The 20,115-nt window shown below is 41.5% G+C and overlaps 1 protein-coding gene across 3 annotated transcripts in view; it reads left to right on the top strand.

Moving 5' to 3' along the window:
• The window catches only part of nalcn (sodium leak channel, non-selective), a 357,726-nt gene that overhangs the window by 13,947 nt on the left and 323,664 nt on the right, over nucleotides 1-20,115 (top strand). For 2 of the 3 annotated variants that reach the window (XM_014163789.2, XM_014163792.2), the window contains exons 2-5: nucleotides 15,217-15,327; nucleotides 15,541-15,602; nucleotides 16,633-16,773; nucleotides 17,124-17,306. In XM_014163789.2, coding sequence (XP_014019264.1) covers nucleotides 15,561-15,602; nucleotides 16,633-16,773; nucleotides 17,124-17,306 — 366 coding nt within the window. In that variant the 5' untranslated portion in view covers nucleotides 15,217-15,327; nucleotides 15,541-15,560. The remainder of the gene's footprint in view (nucleotides 1-15,216; nucleotides 15,328-15,540; nucleotides 15,603-16,632; nucleotides 16,774-17,123; nucleotides 17,307-20,115) is intronic. The other variant, XM_014163790.2, reaches the window with a different exon arrangement.

Below are 20,115 nucleotides of genomic sequence, written 5' to 3'. Positions count from 1 at the left end.
ATTTTGTTACTCATCTGATACTTTGAATCCGAACCATCTCCAAATTACTGAGCCAATGCTTTTTCTTTTACTAACCAATTCCTCCTCAAAACGCTCCGCAGACGCTGTTGCTTCCTCCATGTTTGTTGAAGTGTCTGTTCCTGCCCCTCCCCCCTCTGTGCATGAAAGAGGAGGGGCGGGGCGCGGGGAGCAGCGCAGAGAGCTCCGGGTCTGCAGCTTGCTTGGAGCAAGGATCAAAGCGCAAATTTGAACTATATCGATATATGCGAAATGGTCTAATTTCATATCACATTTAAAATATATCGATATATTTTTTATATCGATATATCGCCCAGCCCTACTTGAGCTGCCGCTTTTTAGGAGCGGGACACTAATCGGGACGCTTTTAACCTCTCTGGGGTATGTGGGACACACTATTCAACAGCCAGTGAAATAGCAGGGCGCCAAATTCAAAACAACAAAAATCTCATAATTAAAATTTCTCAAACATACAACTATTATATCCCATTTTAAAGATACACTTCTCGTTAATCCAACCACAGTGTCCGATTTCAAAAAGGCTTTACGGCGAAAGCATAACATTAGATTATGTTAGGACAGCGCCTAGACAAGAAAAACCACACAGCCATTTTCCAAGCAAGGGGAGGTGTCAAAAAAACAGAAATACAGCTAAAATGAATCACTAACCTTTGATGATCTTCATCAGATGGCACTCATAGGATTTCATGTTACACAATACATGTATGTTTTGCTCAATAAAGTTCATATTTATATCCAAAAACCCCATTTTATATTGTTATATTATAATGTTCAGAAATGTTTTGCCTCCGAAAACTTCCGGTGATTGAGCACATCAATTTACAGAAATACTCATCATAAATGTTGATAAAATATACAACTGTTATTCAAAGAATTATAGATACACTTCTCCTTAATGCAACCGCTGTGTCAGATTTCAAATAAGCTTTACGGCGAAAGCAAACTTTGCAATAATCTGAGTACAGTGCTCAGACATCAAAACAAGCCATACAGATACCCGCCATTTTGGAGTCAACAGAAATGACAAAAATTACATTATTAATATTCACTAACCTTTGATGATCTTCATCGGAATCCCAGTTCCAGAATAAATGTTTGTTTTGTTCGATAAAGTTGATCTTTATGTCCAAATACCTCCATTTTGTTCGCGCATTCAGTCGAGTAATCCAAATTCACTGTGCTCGCGCAGTAGGTTCAGACGAAAAGTCAAAGTTATATTACAGTTCGTAGAGCGTGTGCGATTGAGCTCATGTCATTTTCTCAGTCATCTGACTCCATATGCTCATATTCTCTCCCCATTCACAGTAGAGGCATGAAACAACGTTCTAAAGACTGTTGACATCTAGTGGAAGCCTTAGGAAGTGCAAAATGACCCCACAGACACTGTGTATTAGATAGGCAATCACTTGAAAAACTACAAACCTCAGATTTCCACAGTTCCTGGTTGGATATTTTCTCAGGTTTTTGCCTGCCATATGAGTTCTGTTATACTCACAGACATCATTCAAACAGTATTAGAAACTTCAGAGTGTTTTCTATCCAAGTCTACTAATGATATGCATATCCTACCTTCTGGGACTGAGTAGCAGGCAGTTTACTACGGGCACGCTTTTCATCCGGACGTCAAAATACTGCCCCCTACCCAAGAGAGGTTAAGAAATCCCGCTATGCATGAGAGCACCAGCTGTTCCAGACAACTTTGATCATGCACTCCATAGCCGATGTGAGCAAGACCTTTTAAACAGGTCAACATTCTCAAAGCCGCGGGGCCAGACGGATTACAGGGATGCGTACTCAAAGCATGTGCGGACCAACTGACAAGTGTGTTCACTGACATCAACCTGCCCCTGACTGAGTCTGTAATACCTACATGTTTCAAACAGACCACCATAGTCTCTGTGCCCAGGAAAGCGAAGGTAACCTGCCTAAATGATTACCGCCAGGATGCACTCATGTCGGTAGCCTAGACGTGCTTTGAAAGACTGGTGATGGCTCACATCAACACCATCATGCCAGTAACCCTAGACCCACTTCAATTCGCATACCGCCCCAAGAGATTCACAGATGACTCAATCGCACTCCACACTGCCCTTTCCCACCTGGACAAAAGGAACACCTATGTGAGAATGCTGTTCATTGACTACAGCTCAGCGTTCAACACCATAGTACCCTCAAAGCTCATCACTAAGCTAAGGACCCTGGGACTAAACACCTCCCTCCGCAACTGGATCCTGGACTTCCTGACGGGCCGCCCCCAGTTGGTAAGGGTGGGCAACAACACATCTTCCACGCTGATCCTCAACACTGGGGTGTGTGCTTAGTCCCCTCCTGTACTCCCTGTTCACCCACAACTGCGTGGCCAAGCACGACTCCAACATCATCATTAAGTTTGCTGATGATACAACAGTGGTTGGCCTGATCACCGGCAATGATGAGACAGCCTATAGGGAGGAGGTCAGAGACCTGGCAGTGTGGTGCCAGGACAACAACCCCTCTCTCAATGTGAATTAGACAAAAGAGCTGATGGTGGACTATAGGAAAAGAAGTGCCGAACAGGCCCCCATTAACATCGATGGGACTGAAGTGGAGCGGGTTGAGAGTTTCAAGTTCCATGGTGTCCACATCACAAACACACTATCATGGTCTAAACACACTGAGACAGTTGTGAAGAGGGCACGACAACACCTTTCCCCCTCTCAGGAGACAGAAAAGATTTGTCATGGGTCGCCAGATCCTCAAAAGTACTACAGCTGCACCATCGAGAGCATCCTGACCAGTTGCATCACCGCCTGGTATGGCAACTGCTCAGCTTCTGACCATAAGGCGCTTCAGAGGGTAGCGCATACGGCCCAGTACATCACTGGGGCCAAGCTTCCTGACATCCAGGACCTACACTACTGTTAAAACGTTTGGGGTCACTTAGAAATTAAATTTGTTTTTTAAATTAAAGCACATTTTTTTTGCCCATTAAAATAACATCAAATTGATCAGAAATATAGTGTAGATATTGTGTTAATGTTGTAAATGGCTATTGTAGATGGAAACGTCTGATTTCTTATGGAATATCTACATAGGCGTACAGAGACCCATTATCAGCAACCATCACTCCTGTGTTGCAATGGCACGTTGTGTTAGCTAATCCAAGTTCATAATTTTAAAAGGCTAATTGATCATTAGAAAACCCTTTTGCAATTATGTTAGCACAGCTGAAAACTGTTGTCCTGATTAAAGAAGCAATGCAACTGACCTTCTTTAGACTAGTTGAGTATCTGGAGCATCAGCATTTGTGGGTTCTATTACAGGCTCAAAATGGCCAGAAACAAAAACCCTCTGAATCTCGTCAGTCTATTCTTGTTCTGAGAAATGAAGGCTATTCCATGTGAGAAATTGCCAAGAAACTGAAGATCTTGTACAACACTGTGTACTACTCCCTTCACAGAACAGCGCAATTTATCTCTAACCAGAATAGAAAGAGTGGGAGGCCCCGGTGCACAACTGAGCAAGAGCACAAGTACATTGAATGTCTAGTTTGAGAATTGTTGTTTGTTTTTGATTTGAACAAACTTTTAAAGTTCTTGAAATGTTCCACATTGACTGATTTTACAGACATATTAGCATTGTAGCTCTTATTGCGGGACTTTGACTGTGGGAAATCACATCCCCAGTCAGCCTATTGTGCGTATTGATATTCATATTGCACTGTACAGCCTTACCCCATTTCATTGATCCCCAATCATTAGGTATCAGCCTACTCAGGACCCAAGAGCTTTTTTCCCAAAGTCCTCAAGAGTTATCAGACTCCAAAACATCCACGTTGTATTATTTTTCCTCTGGAATAGTGTTCAATACACAGTAGGTTGACTGGCACAATAAATGTGGCTCAATTCACAGTGGTTTCAGAGTCCCACAATAAGAGCTAACACGCTAATGTTCTCTGGGTGTCACTGAGTAGACTGTAACCCCATGTCAACAGCAATCTGTGGCGCCGGAGGAGATGGCCGCCGTTTTACTGTCTCCTAACCAATTGTGCTATTATGTGTTTTTTTTCGCGATATTTGTAAATTAATTTGTATGTAATGTTTCTGCAACCGTATCTTATGGCAGAAAAGAGCTTCTGGATATCAGGACAGCGATCACTCACCTCGGATTAGACAAAGATTTTTTCAACAACAGCAGCAAGCAGGACTCACATGATATTCTCCAAACACCCCACAGGGCAGACATCCCAATTATTCGCAAAAGGAGGCGACGCAGAGGAAGAAGAGCGGGATGCCTCGTCCGAACCCGAAGAAGGCAATTAGGAAAGCTGTCGTTACCGTCAATATTACTCGCCAACGTGCAATCATTGGACAATAAACTAGACGAGGTACGATCACGAATATCCTACCAAAGGGACATCAAAAACTGTAATATCCTATGTTTCACGGAATCGTGGCTGAATGACGACATGGATATTCAGCTAGCGGGATACACGCTGCACTGGCAGGATAGAACAGCACACTCAGGTAAGACGGGGGGGGCGGCGGTCTGTGCATATTTGTAAACAACAGCTGGTGCACGGAATCTAAGGAAATGTCTAGATTTTGCTCACCTGAAGTAGAGTATATTGTGATAAATTGCAGGCCACACTACTTGCCTAGAGAGTTCTCAGCTATACTTTTCGTGGCTGTTTATTTACCACCACAGACAAATGCCGGCACTAAGACCGCACTCAGCCAGCTGTATAAGGAAATAAGCAAACAGGAAACCACTCACACAGAGGTGGCGCTCCTAGTGGCCGGAGACTTTAATGCTGGGAAACTTAAATCAGTTCTACCAAATCTCTATCAACATGCTAAATGTGCAACCAGAGGGAAAAAAATTCTAGATCACCTGTACTCCACACACAGAGACGCGTACAAAGCTCTCCCTCGCCCTCCATTTGGTAAATCCAACCACAACTCTATCCTCCTGATTCCTGCTTATAAGCACAAATTAAAGCAGGAAGCACCAGTGACTCGGTCTATAAAAAAATTGTCAGATGAAGCAGATGCTAAACTACAGGACTGTTTTGCTATCACAGACTGGAGCATGTTCCGGGATTCTTCCGATGACATTGAGGAATACACCACATCAGTCACTGGCTTTATCAATAAGTGCATTGAGGACGTCGTCCCCACAGTGACTGTACGTAGATACAGTCACTGTGGGTAGTGCGACCGCAAGGCACTTCTGTGGGTAGTGCGTATGGCCCAGTACATCACTGGGGCAAAGCTGCCTGCCATCCAGGACCTCTACACCAGGCGGTGTCAGAGGAAGGCCCTAGAAATTGTCAAAGACCCCAGCCACCCCAGTCATAGACTGTTCTCTCTACTACCGCATGGCAAGCGGTACCGGAGTGCCAAGTCTAGGACAAAAAGGCTTCTGAACAGTTTTTACCCCCAAGCCATAAGACTCCTGAACAGGTAACCAAATGGTTACCCAGACTATTTGCATTGTGTGCCCCCCCCCGCTACTCTCTGTTTATCTTATATGCATAGTCACTTTAACTATACATTCATGTACACACTACCTTAATTGGCCTGACCAACCACATTGGCTAACCGGGTTATCTGTATTGTCTCCCACCACCCACCAACCCCTCTTTTTACGCTACCGCTATTCTCTGCTCATCATATTTGCATAGTCACTTTAACCATACCCACATGTACATACTACCTCAATAAGCCTGACTAACCGGTGTCTGTATATATATAGCCTTGCTACTCTTATTTTCAAATATATTTTGAATGTTGTTTATTTCTTTACTTACCTACACACACACACATACCTTTTTTTTTCGCACTATTGGTTAGAGCCTGTAAGTAAGCATTTCACTGTAAGGTCTACACCTGTTGTATTCAGCGCATGTGACAAATACACTTTGATTTGATCAGGGGCGAAAATCTGACATCAACTTTGGAGGGGACAATTACATTACATTTTCTCAAGAGCAATTCCTGAGGGGGACACCAAAAGTAGTGCTGTAACACATAGCCTACGTTGTAATATGTTAAATGTATATTGAGGAACCATAATTACTACTACTGGATAATTGATAGGTACAGTAGTTAACAGAAGGGTTGTCCCAACTTGTTCAAATGTTTAAATCATCATAATACTACTACTAATAACAGTTATAGCAGTGTTCCTTATCAGTCCAGTATGTCTGCAGGTATTTGTATTTACAACCAGCAATACCAAGAAAGGCCAGTAGGTGGCAATGGTACTGTACACTGTATGGGTGCAGTTTTCGTAAATACAATGAACATGGTGTGATCTCGTCTAAAATAATCTCCATTGAGTAACATCACAAAGTTGTTCTCCGTATTGAATTGACCTTTTAATTTTACTTTTTCTGATAGATTTATAAAGTCATTAAATATGTGCCACTGGCCTGAGTCTACTACAATAGCTTTACAAGAACAAAAAGCTAAAAATAAGTACAGTTCTAAAAGCAAAATAACTACTTCAATGAATAACCCAAATAAATCAACCAAAATATCCTTCAGTCTGTGTCTCAACTCTTCAAACAGCAGCTATGGACAAGTATGTCACACAAAGTATGCAATTTTAAATAAAATAACATGAAATAAATAATTAGTAAGTGTACTGTCATGTACTAAAGCCTCCTGAGGACCTCTGCTGCCTCTCCACTGCTGCTACAGGGGTATTTGTTGTGAAAGAGAGGGATCTGCACTGAAAGAGAATCTATGTACATTACAGACAACTACGCCGTTCAGTCTCTCTTGGCCCATGCTAGCCCGTAGCCAAGTCTTTAACCTGCGGAGTGCACCGAAACTCCTCTCAGCCTCACATGAAAACACTGGCACCACAAACAAAATTCTGATCAGCACCTCAACTTGGTCAATCAACCCCCGCACCTCCACTGGAAGCCTCCTGAGGACCTCTGCTGCCTCTCCACTGCTGCTACAGGGGTATTTGTTGTGAAAGAGAGGGATCTGCACTGAAAGAGAATCTATGTTCAGCTCTGGGTACTGATCTAGAGACTCATCCAACTCCCCCGTGAGAAGCTCTCTTTCCAACTTTTGCAGGATGTTTAGACTGTCCTGGTCAAAACGGTCGCCAAACTGAACCTCCACACCATCCAACACTTAAAAAAATTCTGCCCTATAGTGACCCACTGCTTTGCCAGCAAATCGTCTTGAGTGTGTCTCAATGGATTTAATGGATTCAATAGAGTCAATCAATGTTTTTGCTTTCTCATACAGTGCAAGGTAGCTTTCATCATTTCTCTTGCCCCTAAGAGATGACCGCACACACTCGACTGCAGCCTGCATACCAGAGACAGTCTGAGTTTTCTTCTGCAGTGAAATGTTTAGACATTCAAGCTCTCCAAGAACAGCAGAGGCAAGTGTGAGGCCCAACACAGTCTTGCCTTTGCTGAAGTGCTCGAATAAGCCACTGGCAGTTGAAGCTGTCTTGGATGCAGTTTTTGCCATCTCCTCTAGGCTGCTTAGTACCGCTCATACTGCCCTAGCACAGCTCTAATAGCAGTATTCCGCACAGTCCACCTCGTTCGACATAGGGGTTTCAGGGTGGTCAGATTTGTATCTTTGGACGTGGCAATTTATTCAAACATGCTCTTAAACTTTCCTGACTGGCCATAGAGGACACCTAACTGATGGACCCAAGAAAGGGAATCCCGGATCAGTGGGGAGGCTGTGCAGCCAGCCTGTGTAATCAGATTACACAGTGTGCTCCACAATGCACATAGAGGGCTAATGGCTGCTGCCTCCTCACAATTGCCTGTGCACCTGTGTATTTTCCTGCCATGTTTAGAGTCACCATCGTAGCTCTGCCCACGTAAGCCAGACATGGGCAAATTGAGCCTCAACAACACATCAGTTGCGACATTCGCAATGCCCTCGCCTGTTGTCTCCGACACCCGGTATAGCCCAATAAACTCCTTGTGAGGGACAAGGTCATGGTCAACAACGCAGGCAGACACTCTCCTGTTCCGCACCAGAGACATCTTGAGTACCATCAACAATTACTGAAAATTGTACAATCGGAAAAGACCTAATCTCAGCTGCAATGCCTGGAATGACTGTATTGGCCATGATGTTCAGAATTTCATTCTGTACTCCTAACTACCGGTACTCAAAACTACACAATTAATCAAAACAGCAATACCATTGCCTTAAACTGGTGACTGAACTAAGATTTGTTTAAGTTGAGAGTGGAGCATTTTCCAATTATGTCCCTATTTTACAAGTTAAAAAAAATTTGAACCTTTCATAATGTTGCCAAACAAAGACTCAACAAACTTACCTGAGACTCCCTGTCTCTGCCAGTCTGTCCCTGCATATCTGTCCCCAACTCTGCTGTCTGTGTGCCATCTGTTGCCTGCTCTGCCTAATGACATCAATGTGAAACATTTCTATTAGCATTTCACTTCTTTCTTATGAACCTTTTATCAACTAGTCTTTGAGATATTAGGCTACTAGGGTTCTTACTTTGCGTTTTGGTGTACTGAAAAATACTCTGATGTCCATCTTTTTTCTTTTTTCTGCCATTTTTCTACCTGGCTGGCTGGCTGGCTACACACACACACACACAGTGTGTAGGTTATTTACAGTAGGAGATGGGCTTCTATCATCTTATCTTCTATCATTCTATATGGACTTCGATCTAAAAGGTAGCTAGCAAATGTGAAACGGATTAAAATGACGAGTTGACAGCTGTATGAGTTCACCATTTACACAACATATGCTGCAACCTTTTGTAATTTTAATCGTTTGTTTCATATTGGCTGGCTTCCAACAATAGCTGAATTTGCAAAGCTAGCGAGCACCAATTCAGTTTCAGTGGTGTTTGCTATAATCTTTGCTACCCGGGTTAAATAAAGTTGAAATAAAATAAATAAATAAATAAAAGTTCCCTTGCGACAATTTAGCTTTTGCAACGAGACCATTAAATATATTTAAGACAATGGTAGAAGAGAGCGTAGTTCTGTTCAGTTTGGATTTCAGTTTATCGCTAACCTTATCACAGGGACTTTGAAGCACTAACTTACATCATCTGCATGCTGATCTCGGAATAAATTGACGATAGCAAAGATTCCATCTTTGACGAGGCCACATAAATGGAATAGGTACTAGCTAGCTTAATAGTTAATATTTGTGCGATAGCTCTGCATATTCAGCTAGTGTGTGTGCGCGATTGACTGGATTAACCTCACGTCAGTTACGTGTATTGAGTGCCTTTCAGACAGTAGATACGACCTCTACGTTACCTAGCAAGCTAAGGAACTGGCAGTGGATCAAACCATTGTGAGGTAAAGGGTGGGGGTATCGCAATCTTTTGAAACTTAAAAACGCGCTATTAAGTGTCTATAATCAGCACAATTGCTTTCATTGCGTATTATTAATATTATTTAAATTACATAGTTATGTTTCAGTGATATATTGGGGGGGACAAATCATATTTTTCCCAGGATGGGGGGGTCGTGTCCCCCCCGTCCCCCCCGGGATTTCCGCCCCTGGATTTGATTGATCCACTATCCATAGGGAAGGCTGTACCGTGAAGTAAGTATGCCCCCAATGCAATTCTAAAGTCTCATACATCCAGTGTGATTTCAAAAGATTTGTCAAATTAACAAATTGTTGTATTTTGTTGAATTTATATAAGAACATTCCAACCTCGTTTAGCATGATCTATTCCATTATGGCATGATTCCATTATTTGTATTATTTGCATGACTTTCATTGAGATACTTTTATTTTGAAGGCAAAAAGCAAATTCCACTGTGGCTAATCCTTATTGTGGCTAGCTTCACATAGATTGGTCCGACCTCCATTAATGAAATAAGAACTGTCTTATAAATTAGGGGTATTTTAGATGATGACACTTAGCTAGATAGTAGGCTAGCTAACTATAGCTACTGAAACAGAATATGTCGTTTTGCTATGTTTTTGGAGAAGAACATTGTTTGCATCCATCACCTAGCAATTTTTTTAATGACAAGCATTGTCCAGAGTTTAGGGAAGTGTGTCTGCGCTCGTGCGGCACTACGTCAAAAATAAATTAACGTGTTAATTATGTGACGTGCAGTCATATTCAGGTCTTCATTGGTCAACAAGCGTATTTGAAACGTCATAGTGTTATTTGACGTGTATCTTTTTTGATAAGCAAAGTCCTAAGTGGCGTTACATATCTATGCAAGGTGTTGGCATATGCAGAGTTTTGAGGATAACATAGCGAATTCGAAGGGCAGACTGCAAGGACTGTTGCACACAACGCCATGTCTTCGCAGTCAGTGACAGTGCCAAGAGAGTTAACTCCATTCGGTGTCCTGACAACGCCCCATGGCTGTTAAAATGGTATAGTATTGCTTTGAGGATATATGGTGTGTGTGACCTCACTTCCAAGGACCACATTCATTTACCACCATATTTTATAATGTAGACAAGACTAATCCCCGCACTGAAGTGTTAGGTTCTACTTGAACCACATACTCAGAAATCACCCTGTTTTCCCAGCTTCACCAATATTTCAATTTACATTTTTAAAACGAATAAAGGTACTGTAGCGACCCGCACAGACAGTTGTGGGTTATGTGTTAGGCTATTAGTGGGTTGTGTCGTACTTACCAGTGTTCGCGGGGTCATGCCAATCAACCTGCTATCTGCCAATCACGGGAATGCCTGGAATGTTCTGATACCGGGCAGCCTGGTGGTTGGCGGAGTGGCGTGAAGGGGGGTTGGGCAGGGGGATGGAGCATTGGAAGTTAAGACCGGTGTTTAGCCATTGTTCTCTCTCTTACGTCTGGGCTTCACAAGAGAAGGTCACGGTTGGTTTGTAGTGTTCCTTTCATTTATTTGGCGTGGGCTACGGCAAAACAGTAGCCTGTGTTAAATTGGGTTAATAAACTGTCCATTCGTTAACTCCATCCTCTGTCTGGACAATTGTTCCTTCATGATCTAGTCAGGTCATTACAGTCCATTGGGAAAACAATATAAAAATTGACATTTTACAGTGTAGAAAGATATGAAATTGAAGTTTCCTATTATTCTGGAATAATTGTATTTCTACACTGTGTTAAAACAGCTTCCAACATGCATATCCATTTCAAACACCATGGCACTATTATAAAGAATGTCCAGTGTATGGTTTCCTTCCATGACTGATAAAACAATATAATTGCAATCAAACATACATACATACATACATACATAACAATAACCGTGTCAGCATCCATCTTCAATGCAAGTGCAACCTGGCTGGCATTGGTTACAACAAATGTAGCAGGTATTTAATCCATTACAGAGATTATGTTGCCGATTTTTCATTTGGTAATGCATGCCCATATTGAGACTGAAATCCCCAGACATCGACCGAATGACATCTGCTTCTTCACCAAGGTTACTCTGGAAACTGATAGGAACCAAGCTACATCAAAATGACGGTGTATTATATCCAATATGTAATGCTCTGTTTCTGTTCAAAGCAAATAAAGCGCTTGTCAAACATGAAGAAGAATAATGTCCTCCAAATGAAAAGGGAGGTTTGGAATGAAGGCCATAACCTGTGCATGCACCATTTTACTTCCTGGAGATGATGCAAGAAATGTAAACGAGTGGATCAGAAAATTGAGGACTTGAGAAATTGCAACTAATCAGTAGAGACTTAGTTGGTAGAGCATGGCGCTTGCAATGCCAGGGTTGTGGTTTCGATTCCCATTGGGTCCAGTATGGGGGGGGGGGGGGGGGGATCGCTCTGGTTACGAGCGTCTGCTAATTGACTAAAATGTAAGTGTAAAATGAGTCTCCCAGAGGATGAAGGCATCATCCTCAGTGGATTTTATTAAAAATAGTGAAACATTAAAGTTATCCTTTTATGATAAAACTATACTAAATATATTCACGTCACCAAATAATTGATTAAAACACACTGTTTTGCAATGAAGGTCTACAGTAGGCTCAGCAGCACTCTGTCGGGCAGCACCATGGTGTAGCCGGAGGACAGCTAGCTTCTGTCCTCCTCTGGGTACATTGACTTCAACACAAACCTAGGTGGCTCATGGTTCTCACCCCCTTCCATAGACTTACACAGTAATTATGATATATTCCGGAGGACACCCTCCAACCTATCAGAGCTCTTGCAGCATAAACTGACATGTTGTCCACCCAATCAAAGGATCAGAGAATGAATCTAGTACTGAAAGATTACAGCTAGCTAGCACTGCAGTGCATAAAATGTGAGTAGTTGACTCAAAGAGAAAGACAATTGAATAGTTTTGAACAAAGACATTTCTTCCAAAATTAAGGAGAAGAGAGAGGGAGCTATATTTGGTTGTATTTTTTTAACCTTTCACTTAGCTAGCAAAAGAAGCTAGCTAGTTTAGCCCAATCAAACACCTGGCTCAAAAAGAGAGGGATGCTATGTTAGCTAGCTGGCTATGGCTATCCAACACTGGAACTCGTCCAAGTCAAGGTAAGCTTTTGGGTTTATGATTTTTTTGCCACCTGGGCCTGCTGATGTAACTGCTAAACTGCTTTCCGACCGATCACTGTGCTGCATGACTGTAGCGGGTTTACTAACGCCTAAGTTCTAGTAGCTACTATATGTTGACTATGACGTGACAACGATATAGGCTCAGTGTAGCGGTTAGTGGTTATGATATGAAGGTTTGGCTTGGAAAGGTTTTTTCGCCTGGTCACAGACAGCTGATGTGTCAGGCGAAGGTAAAAGGTGTGAGGAGGAGAGCGCGTAGATGGTTGCGAGAAGGAATTATATATACAACAAGCAAAGTGATCATGCTGTTTTGTATGTGGCTGCTATGAAAGTGAACTGTGTGTGCGGGTGTTCAGGGGTTTATTGATTCTGGTGAAACTGTTGGACTAATGATTACATCCTAGATCAGCTATATGCAGGCAAGAGTGTGCAAGGTAGTATTGAATGTTTCATTGTCTGTCACCTTGATTACTCAAAATTCTCTCAGTACCTTGTAAACATTCATTCATAGGCTAGGTTATTAGCAACCACATTATGGGTACAGGGAAAATGATATGTAGTAGCCTAAACTTATCGACGTTACATTGAGCTGGGTGAATGGAATATGAATGACAGTCATCCAATATGCTGTAATTGAAATAAGGCCATGCTTATCATTTTTTAAATAATTCTCCCTCATCTTAAACAGCACCGACCGCCACTGAAACTAATATTATATTATTCAATTTGAATGACTTTATTAGACTGTTAGACTGATAAGCTTTACACGGACCAGTCACAAACCACAATTGCAGTAGAGCACAGTACAGTAAAGCACGCACCAGTTCTATTTCTATGTGCACAAGCACTGTTAATGACACAGACTGTTCACACCATCTTGTTGGTGGAGAGAATTCTTCAGGCTTAAAGATAATTTTCTTGCTATTCTATACATTTTGTCCATGTCTAATGTGTATTCATGTGATATTTGAGTGACAAAAAAATTACAACAATATCTATGGGCTAAAAAACAAATGAAAAAATAAAACTGCTCCACTCCTCTACTGTACTGCGCTCTGTACTGTGATGTCCAAACTTGTGAAGCATATACATCTATGATTGGTACAGATTTGGTCTGGTCTGGACCAACCTTGTTTGGGGGTGGAGTTCGTTAGAATTATAGCCTGTGTGTAGAATAATACCCAAACATGCAAAGGAGGATATGACATTTTTATACCTACGTGTACCTACTCAGGATGAAGAGAATGACATCGATAATTATGCATTTCTGTATAGTACAGATCGAGGACCCATGATGTCATTCTGTTCCCATCATTCTGTTACCAGGTGTTGATCCACTTCACTTACTGTAGTTCAATAACCAAATAGATTTTTTTTCAAACTCAAGGTGTCATGTCATAGCTGATACCCCATTCTTTCTACAAACATATTTGACTCTTAATTCGGACCAGATATTTAAGAGTTTTTGAAAACGTGGTCACATAAAAAAACTAAGGCAGATTTTTGTCATTCTGTTACCAAACTTTGCATCTGCATTGTTCTTCAAGTAAACACGTCTTAGTGAAATGTTCAGTGGCAATTGTGAAGTAGACTTCTGCATATAGGTGTATGGTTTGTTAAAGTTTCAATCAATGGTTTTAGCTTGGCATGCATTTTAAAGAGAAAAGGTGAGTTTTAGCTTCTCTGTTACCGTGGAATTACCCCTTTAAGGATAAGGTTAGTGTACTTTGTCACCTCTACCATCACACTTTATTTTTCTTTCTATAGTTACAATAGAAATGTACAGGCCTATTTCAGAGTGCACTGAGTGCACTCCTCAAGTGTGAAACAAACTCTTAGAAAGTAGGCCTAAGTTTGTTGAAGCTAATAGATACTCACAGCTACAATTAATGTGCCCGGTGATTGCATCCTGCTCATGAGAGAAAATGTCCCTCTCTTGAAATGGGAGGCTAATTGTAGTCTCTGGCAACTTTACTCCTACATTATAGCACTTACACCCTGTAATTTAGTTTTCACTCTTCTTCAAATCTGTACCAACATAATATGCTAAGTGTAGCAATTACATTGCAAATTGCTTCTGACAGCATGATGCGTTTAGAGGACACATTTATTTTTTGGGGCCGCGAGGTGAAAGAGACACAGTGGGCATAGGCATTATACTGTCCTCTCTATGTCTAATATAATTTCCCCATGCCTTGACCATTTTCGAATCGTGGACATTGACGTTAAAGTATTTCGCTAAGTGCAATTGGAGAAGGCTGTTTCCCTCTGGCTATTGGAATAAGACAGGGTGAAATTATAGTCTACTTATTGTCACTGATAATGGTCCATGGACTAGGTTAATTATATTGTGCTTATGTGATGTGCAGAGAGTCTTGGCAGAGTCCTGAACAAATGGATGGAATAATTTGGATTTTACTTTCATTTCTGTCCAACTGCAGTTTGCTTATATGTTCAGGGTAACTGTTCATTTTATCAAGGTACCTAGTAAGGCTGACATTGAGCTGACATTAATTAAGAGGGAATTGATAGGCCTAACACTTATTGAAATTAACATTGATTATGTTTTCTTTTGATATTTGGTCTATGTGCACACAGTCCGGACTGTTTTGACTGTTGAATGATGTCTCTCTCTTCCAGTAATTTGACTGCTGTAGTATTCTCTCTATCTTACAACAGGTAACCCCTAAGGTACTGATACAGCATCACGCTCCCCCTCTCTATCTCTGGCTGGTCTCTCTGCCCCCCTCTGACCTGGGGATGAATGCACCAATGAGGAGCCAGCTCACAGTGAGTCACATGACCCCTCACCACTGTCCCACTCCCATTCTATCCCACAACACCTCTCTCCACTGAGTGTGTTGTTTGCATATATGCCTCTGTGAGATGTTGGTGGGCGTTTTCTTGTCTCTCTTTGATCGTACTGTAGATGTTGGTATTGTACATGCACATTGTATACCATATATGCCATGAGGTTGACTAACTGTTATGTGTTATTTACAGGGTATGCCTGATCGCATGTTATGTGCAGTGCTGGAGCAATTTCAGCTTTACTTTTCCCTTTGGTATGTGTGCTTTGTCTCCATTGAGGGCGTCATATCCCCCTGTATGTGTACTTCTGTTCCAATTCAATCGGCCCTTGCATACCACACACACACAGACTCTCACATACATCCCTCTCTCAGTCACTGTGCTGTAGCTTGTAAGCCTAACCTGTAGCCTCCTAGCCTTTGATGTTTATTACACATGGAAGATCGAGTATGATCTTTACGTCTCGGTAAGTAAGTTACTGAAGCTGTTGTTCCAATGTGAATACACTTGTTCTGTGTTCACATGTGTGCTCTGTTGTCTATCACGATGGCCATTCAACAACACAACATTGTTGTTTGATATTAAAGCATACACCTGTTGTCTATTATGTTATGAGTAGAATCTGGGCAGGAACTCCAAATCTGGGCAGACTTTTTTTGTATTTTTATATCGGAAGCTTATAGACGGATTGGTATTAATGAAGCAAGCCAAGTGCTACTTTTTTATTCAGAAAATAAAAAAGTTGTGCACAGTTTTTACATCCTTTTTTATACTCGTCTCGGGGAGGTAATAATTTCCAGTTTGAAATAGTGTAATTGTAAGTGGATATTGTAAGTGGATATTCCCCACAATGTTTAACTGAAAGCCAGTTGTCAAGACTTGATTACGCCAAGGATTGCATTGTCATCTTTGAAGAGCTAATGTATGTATAACCAGTACCAGTGTTACACCATAACAGTATCTCCCCACATAACTCTGATCAGAATTATAGATAAACAACAATTCTGCAAACTCCATTTTAGATTGGACATTTCAAAGGCTGCCGAGCTGGCAAGAAATTTTCAAGACAGTTCCACTCTATGAACATTCCATGCCAACAAAGAGGATAAAATCCACATAGAGTTTGAAATACTAGAACTTGACTGAGTAGAATTCTATGGATTGAACTCTTATTTATGATACAATTGAAACAATTCTCAGGATGTTCAGACTTGGATGCAGCCAGATAACTCTGCAACTCTGAGACTTTGCCCTGGTCACTTACTTCCTGTGTGTGTGTATCAGATCCACTCTCTGTATAGTACAGCCAGCCCCAGCATGCTGAAGAGGAAGCAGAGCTCGAGGGTTGAGGCCCAGCCCATGACTGACTTTGGGCCTGACGAAACCCTCGCCGACAGTGCCGACATCTTCTGGATCAACAAACCAGTGAGTGGGTGACTATTTCAGTCACAAGGGACTGGGCCATATTTGAAATGGAAAATTGGCACATTTAGACGCCAATTCAATTAATTGTAGGTAAAGTAAAGGTACACTATGGGTTCACTCAGACTGTTTAGGCTGTATTTTACAGCTGTGTGGCTTGTTTCAATATCCAATTAAAATGTAAACTACGTTCAAATAGTTAGTTTTTTTACCAATGGACTAGTCCCAAAACTGCAAACTCCCAAGTTAAATCAAGCGCAACTCAAATAGTAACTGACATACAATATGTATTTGACCCAAGTACGAGTGGATTCTCACCTTTCCTTGTCTGTCCCCTTCCTCCTCCTCCCCAGTGGGTGCACTCTCTGCTGCGAGCCTGTGCCATCATCAGCGTCATCAGCGTGTGTATGAACACACCCAAGACGTTCGAGCACTACCCCCCGCTTCAGTACGTGACCTTTACCCTGGACACGCTGCTCATGTTCCTCTACACCGCTGAGATGATCGCCAAGATGCACATCAGAGGAATCATCAAGGTAATAATAAAAACAATCCATTTTCTGTACAAAAAAATAAAACAAATATAACTATGTACATTTTATGCCCAAGCTTTCAAATCTAACTTTACATAGCTCTTTACACTCACATCCCGTATACTGTATAAAAATGGCAGATTTGGTCACTGATAAGCGCATAAATTGTAACGCACTGGCTGTACAGTAACATGCTATACATTACGTCAGAGCTCATTATTGTGAACCGTATTGTGAAGAAAATCCCCCACATGAGTCACACCTTTATGCACTCATAACTCTGTTCTTTGTGCACCAAAATGAATAACTGTTACTCTAAAATGCCCTATGAATGCCTATCACTGGAAGATGGTATTTTATGAATTAGCTAGTGTTGTTGGCAATATAATAAGCTTTTAAATGATGACCGTCTGACCCACATTGCGATTTGTAATGAAACATTTTTGAATTGTGTAATGGTGGGGATGCAGGGCAGCGTTCCAAACTAAAAACTACAATTGTGCTTGCTTCAGTTCCTCCAAATCCACAGCCAGGAGAGCTCCAACAAGTACCTAATAGTTGAAAGCTCTTTCTCTGAGTCATATAAGTGTATTTAAATGACTTAGGAACTGTGCACACGTTTAAAAGGTGTATGGCGACTTGGAGACATCAGTTAGACCTCTCACTCAAACCCTTGTCATTGTCTTCTACTGCATATTCTTGTTATGTTTCTGAATATATCCAGAGTATTTCCAGATTTCATTCTCAACAAATGCCTTCGAAAAGTACAGTGACGTTCCAATGCACATAAAATCAACAGCTGAATTTGGTCGTGTGTCAGGTGAACTGCTTCACCTTTTCTCATAATTTCCCCATAATCTCCAAAGTCTTCCCTTTCAATTGCTACCATGATTTTGCATATGCTTTTCAGATTTTTTCTCTTAGAAGCATTTCAACTTGGGCCTGTCCATATACGTCAGTTCCCCAGAGTGTAAATGGTTTTAAAGTGCATTTAATCATCACAACACATTTGACAGAAAATTGCCACAATAAAAGATAGTGACACTATTCATATTTCTGGTCATTTAGGGAGGACCCTTTTTAGCTCAAGAGCACCACCATAGTCAAATGATCTGTAGTGTAATTTAATACAGTGGGAAAGTGCCCTAGCAATGCTGTAAACAAAGGCCATTTCAGATCCACTCTGATAGTCGATTGTAGCGTAGATGCTGCACAGTTTATAGAACTCCATTGAAATTGGGGGAAGAGTGGATCCGAAATCCGTTGTGGTAGAGGGGTGTGACGCCTCACTTTCCCATCATATGCCCTCTATTTAGATAATAGTGTCCTTGGGTGTTCTCTAACTTTTGAATGATGGCTTCTGCTTAGCCACTAAGTATTTGATCTGCTGATTATATGGATGTGTTTGACAACCATCAATCAGAATGAATGTTGTGCTAAAAAATAAGTGCCAATTGCTGTCCTTTAAATTATGACCCTTTGACATTACTCAAATGTTTCTGTCCAAAAATACCCCATTAATATGGATCTGTATTAGTATTCACATTCTTTCAGATACTATGGCTGTGGTTGAGTTTCCCTGGTTCAAGGGAACCAATGGGTAGTCCCAATATTGCAAACCCTGCCCACCGACCTAGCACTCCATGCAGGATCAATCAAATGTTCATAATATTTAAAAGAAATCAAAATGCTATTTGAACCCAGGTCTGATAGGGTCAGACAGATCCAGGGAAATAGATGGTGTGCTACAGAAGCATCCGGAAACAAGAAATCTGGCAGATGAAAGGCCTAAATTACTGCGGTGGAAAGTGTAGACAGCTTAATTGGCAAATCAAGGATAACAAGCACACTGACAGGAAGTCATCAGACGAACACTGAAACACTGTTCACGCCAAAGCGGAAAACAGCCGAGCCATTTGGGTAATGTTTCTGTCAGTGTGGACAGGTCAATACCGCCTCTTAACATTTGCTATCCCGGTGTTAAAAGGGATGAGGGATAATTATTTTGTATTGTGTGTGTGTGTGTGTGTAAGCGTGTCTGTCTGTCATCACTGAGTCCTCATCAAAGTAAAAATAGATTGTTGTCCGTATCAATAGCAACATGTCAAGTTGACCATCAAGATGATGGATGATATTGATGATTGTGTGAATCAATACCAAGCGAGTGAAAGCCCAATGTTTCCATTATAAAGTCCCTTTATTCTTTTCCAAAATATGGTATGATGTTTCACACAGTTTTACTCATTTAGACAGTCTATTTATTATTCTGTCACAGATTCTAGGAGTTATAGCTCATTGTCCCTTTCCCCCCTTCCCAAAAATAAGACTCCACATAACATTATTCAACCTGTTAGTGTGGTTTTGATGTCTCACATAGTTGGAATCTTGTGCTTGCAACACTACGCTTGTGAATTGGATATTAAAAGTCCAATGCAGCTGTTTTTCTTTCAATATCAAATAATTTCCAGGTTACAATTAAGTACCTTACTGTGATTGTTTCCAACACCATCAAGTTTTCTGATTACACGACGGTAGTAGACCTGATCACCGGCGACGATGAGACAACCTACAGTGACCTAGCAGGTCAACAACCTCTCCCTCAACATCAGTAAGACCAAGGAGCTGATCGTGGACTACAGGAAATGGGGGGGGCTGCAGTGGAGCAGGTCAAGAGCTTCAAGTTCCACTGTGTCCAAATCACTAAGGACTTAAAATTGTCCACACACACGCAAACAGTCGGGAAGAGAGCGTGACAGCGCCTCTTCCCCCTCAGGAGGTTGAAAATATTTGTCATGGGCCCTCAAATTCTCAA

The sequence above is a fragment of the Salmo salar genome, chromosome ssa21, assembly GCF_905237065.1.
Source record: "Salmo salar chromosome ssa21, Ssal_v3.1, whole genome shotgun sequence".
Lineage (NCBI taxonomy): Eukaryota > Metazoa > Chordata > Actinopteri > Salmoniformes > Salmonidae > Salmo > Salmo salar.
Note: the sequence above shows the minus strand (reverse complement) of the source record. Positions and strands in the feature narration are given on the sequence as shown.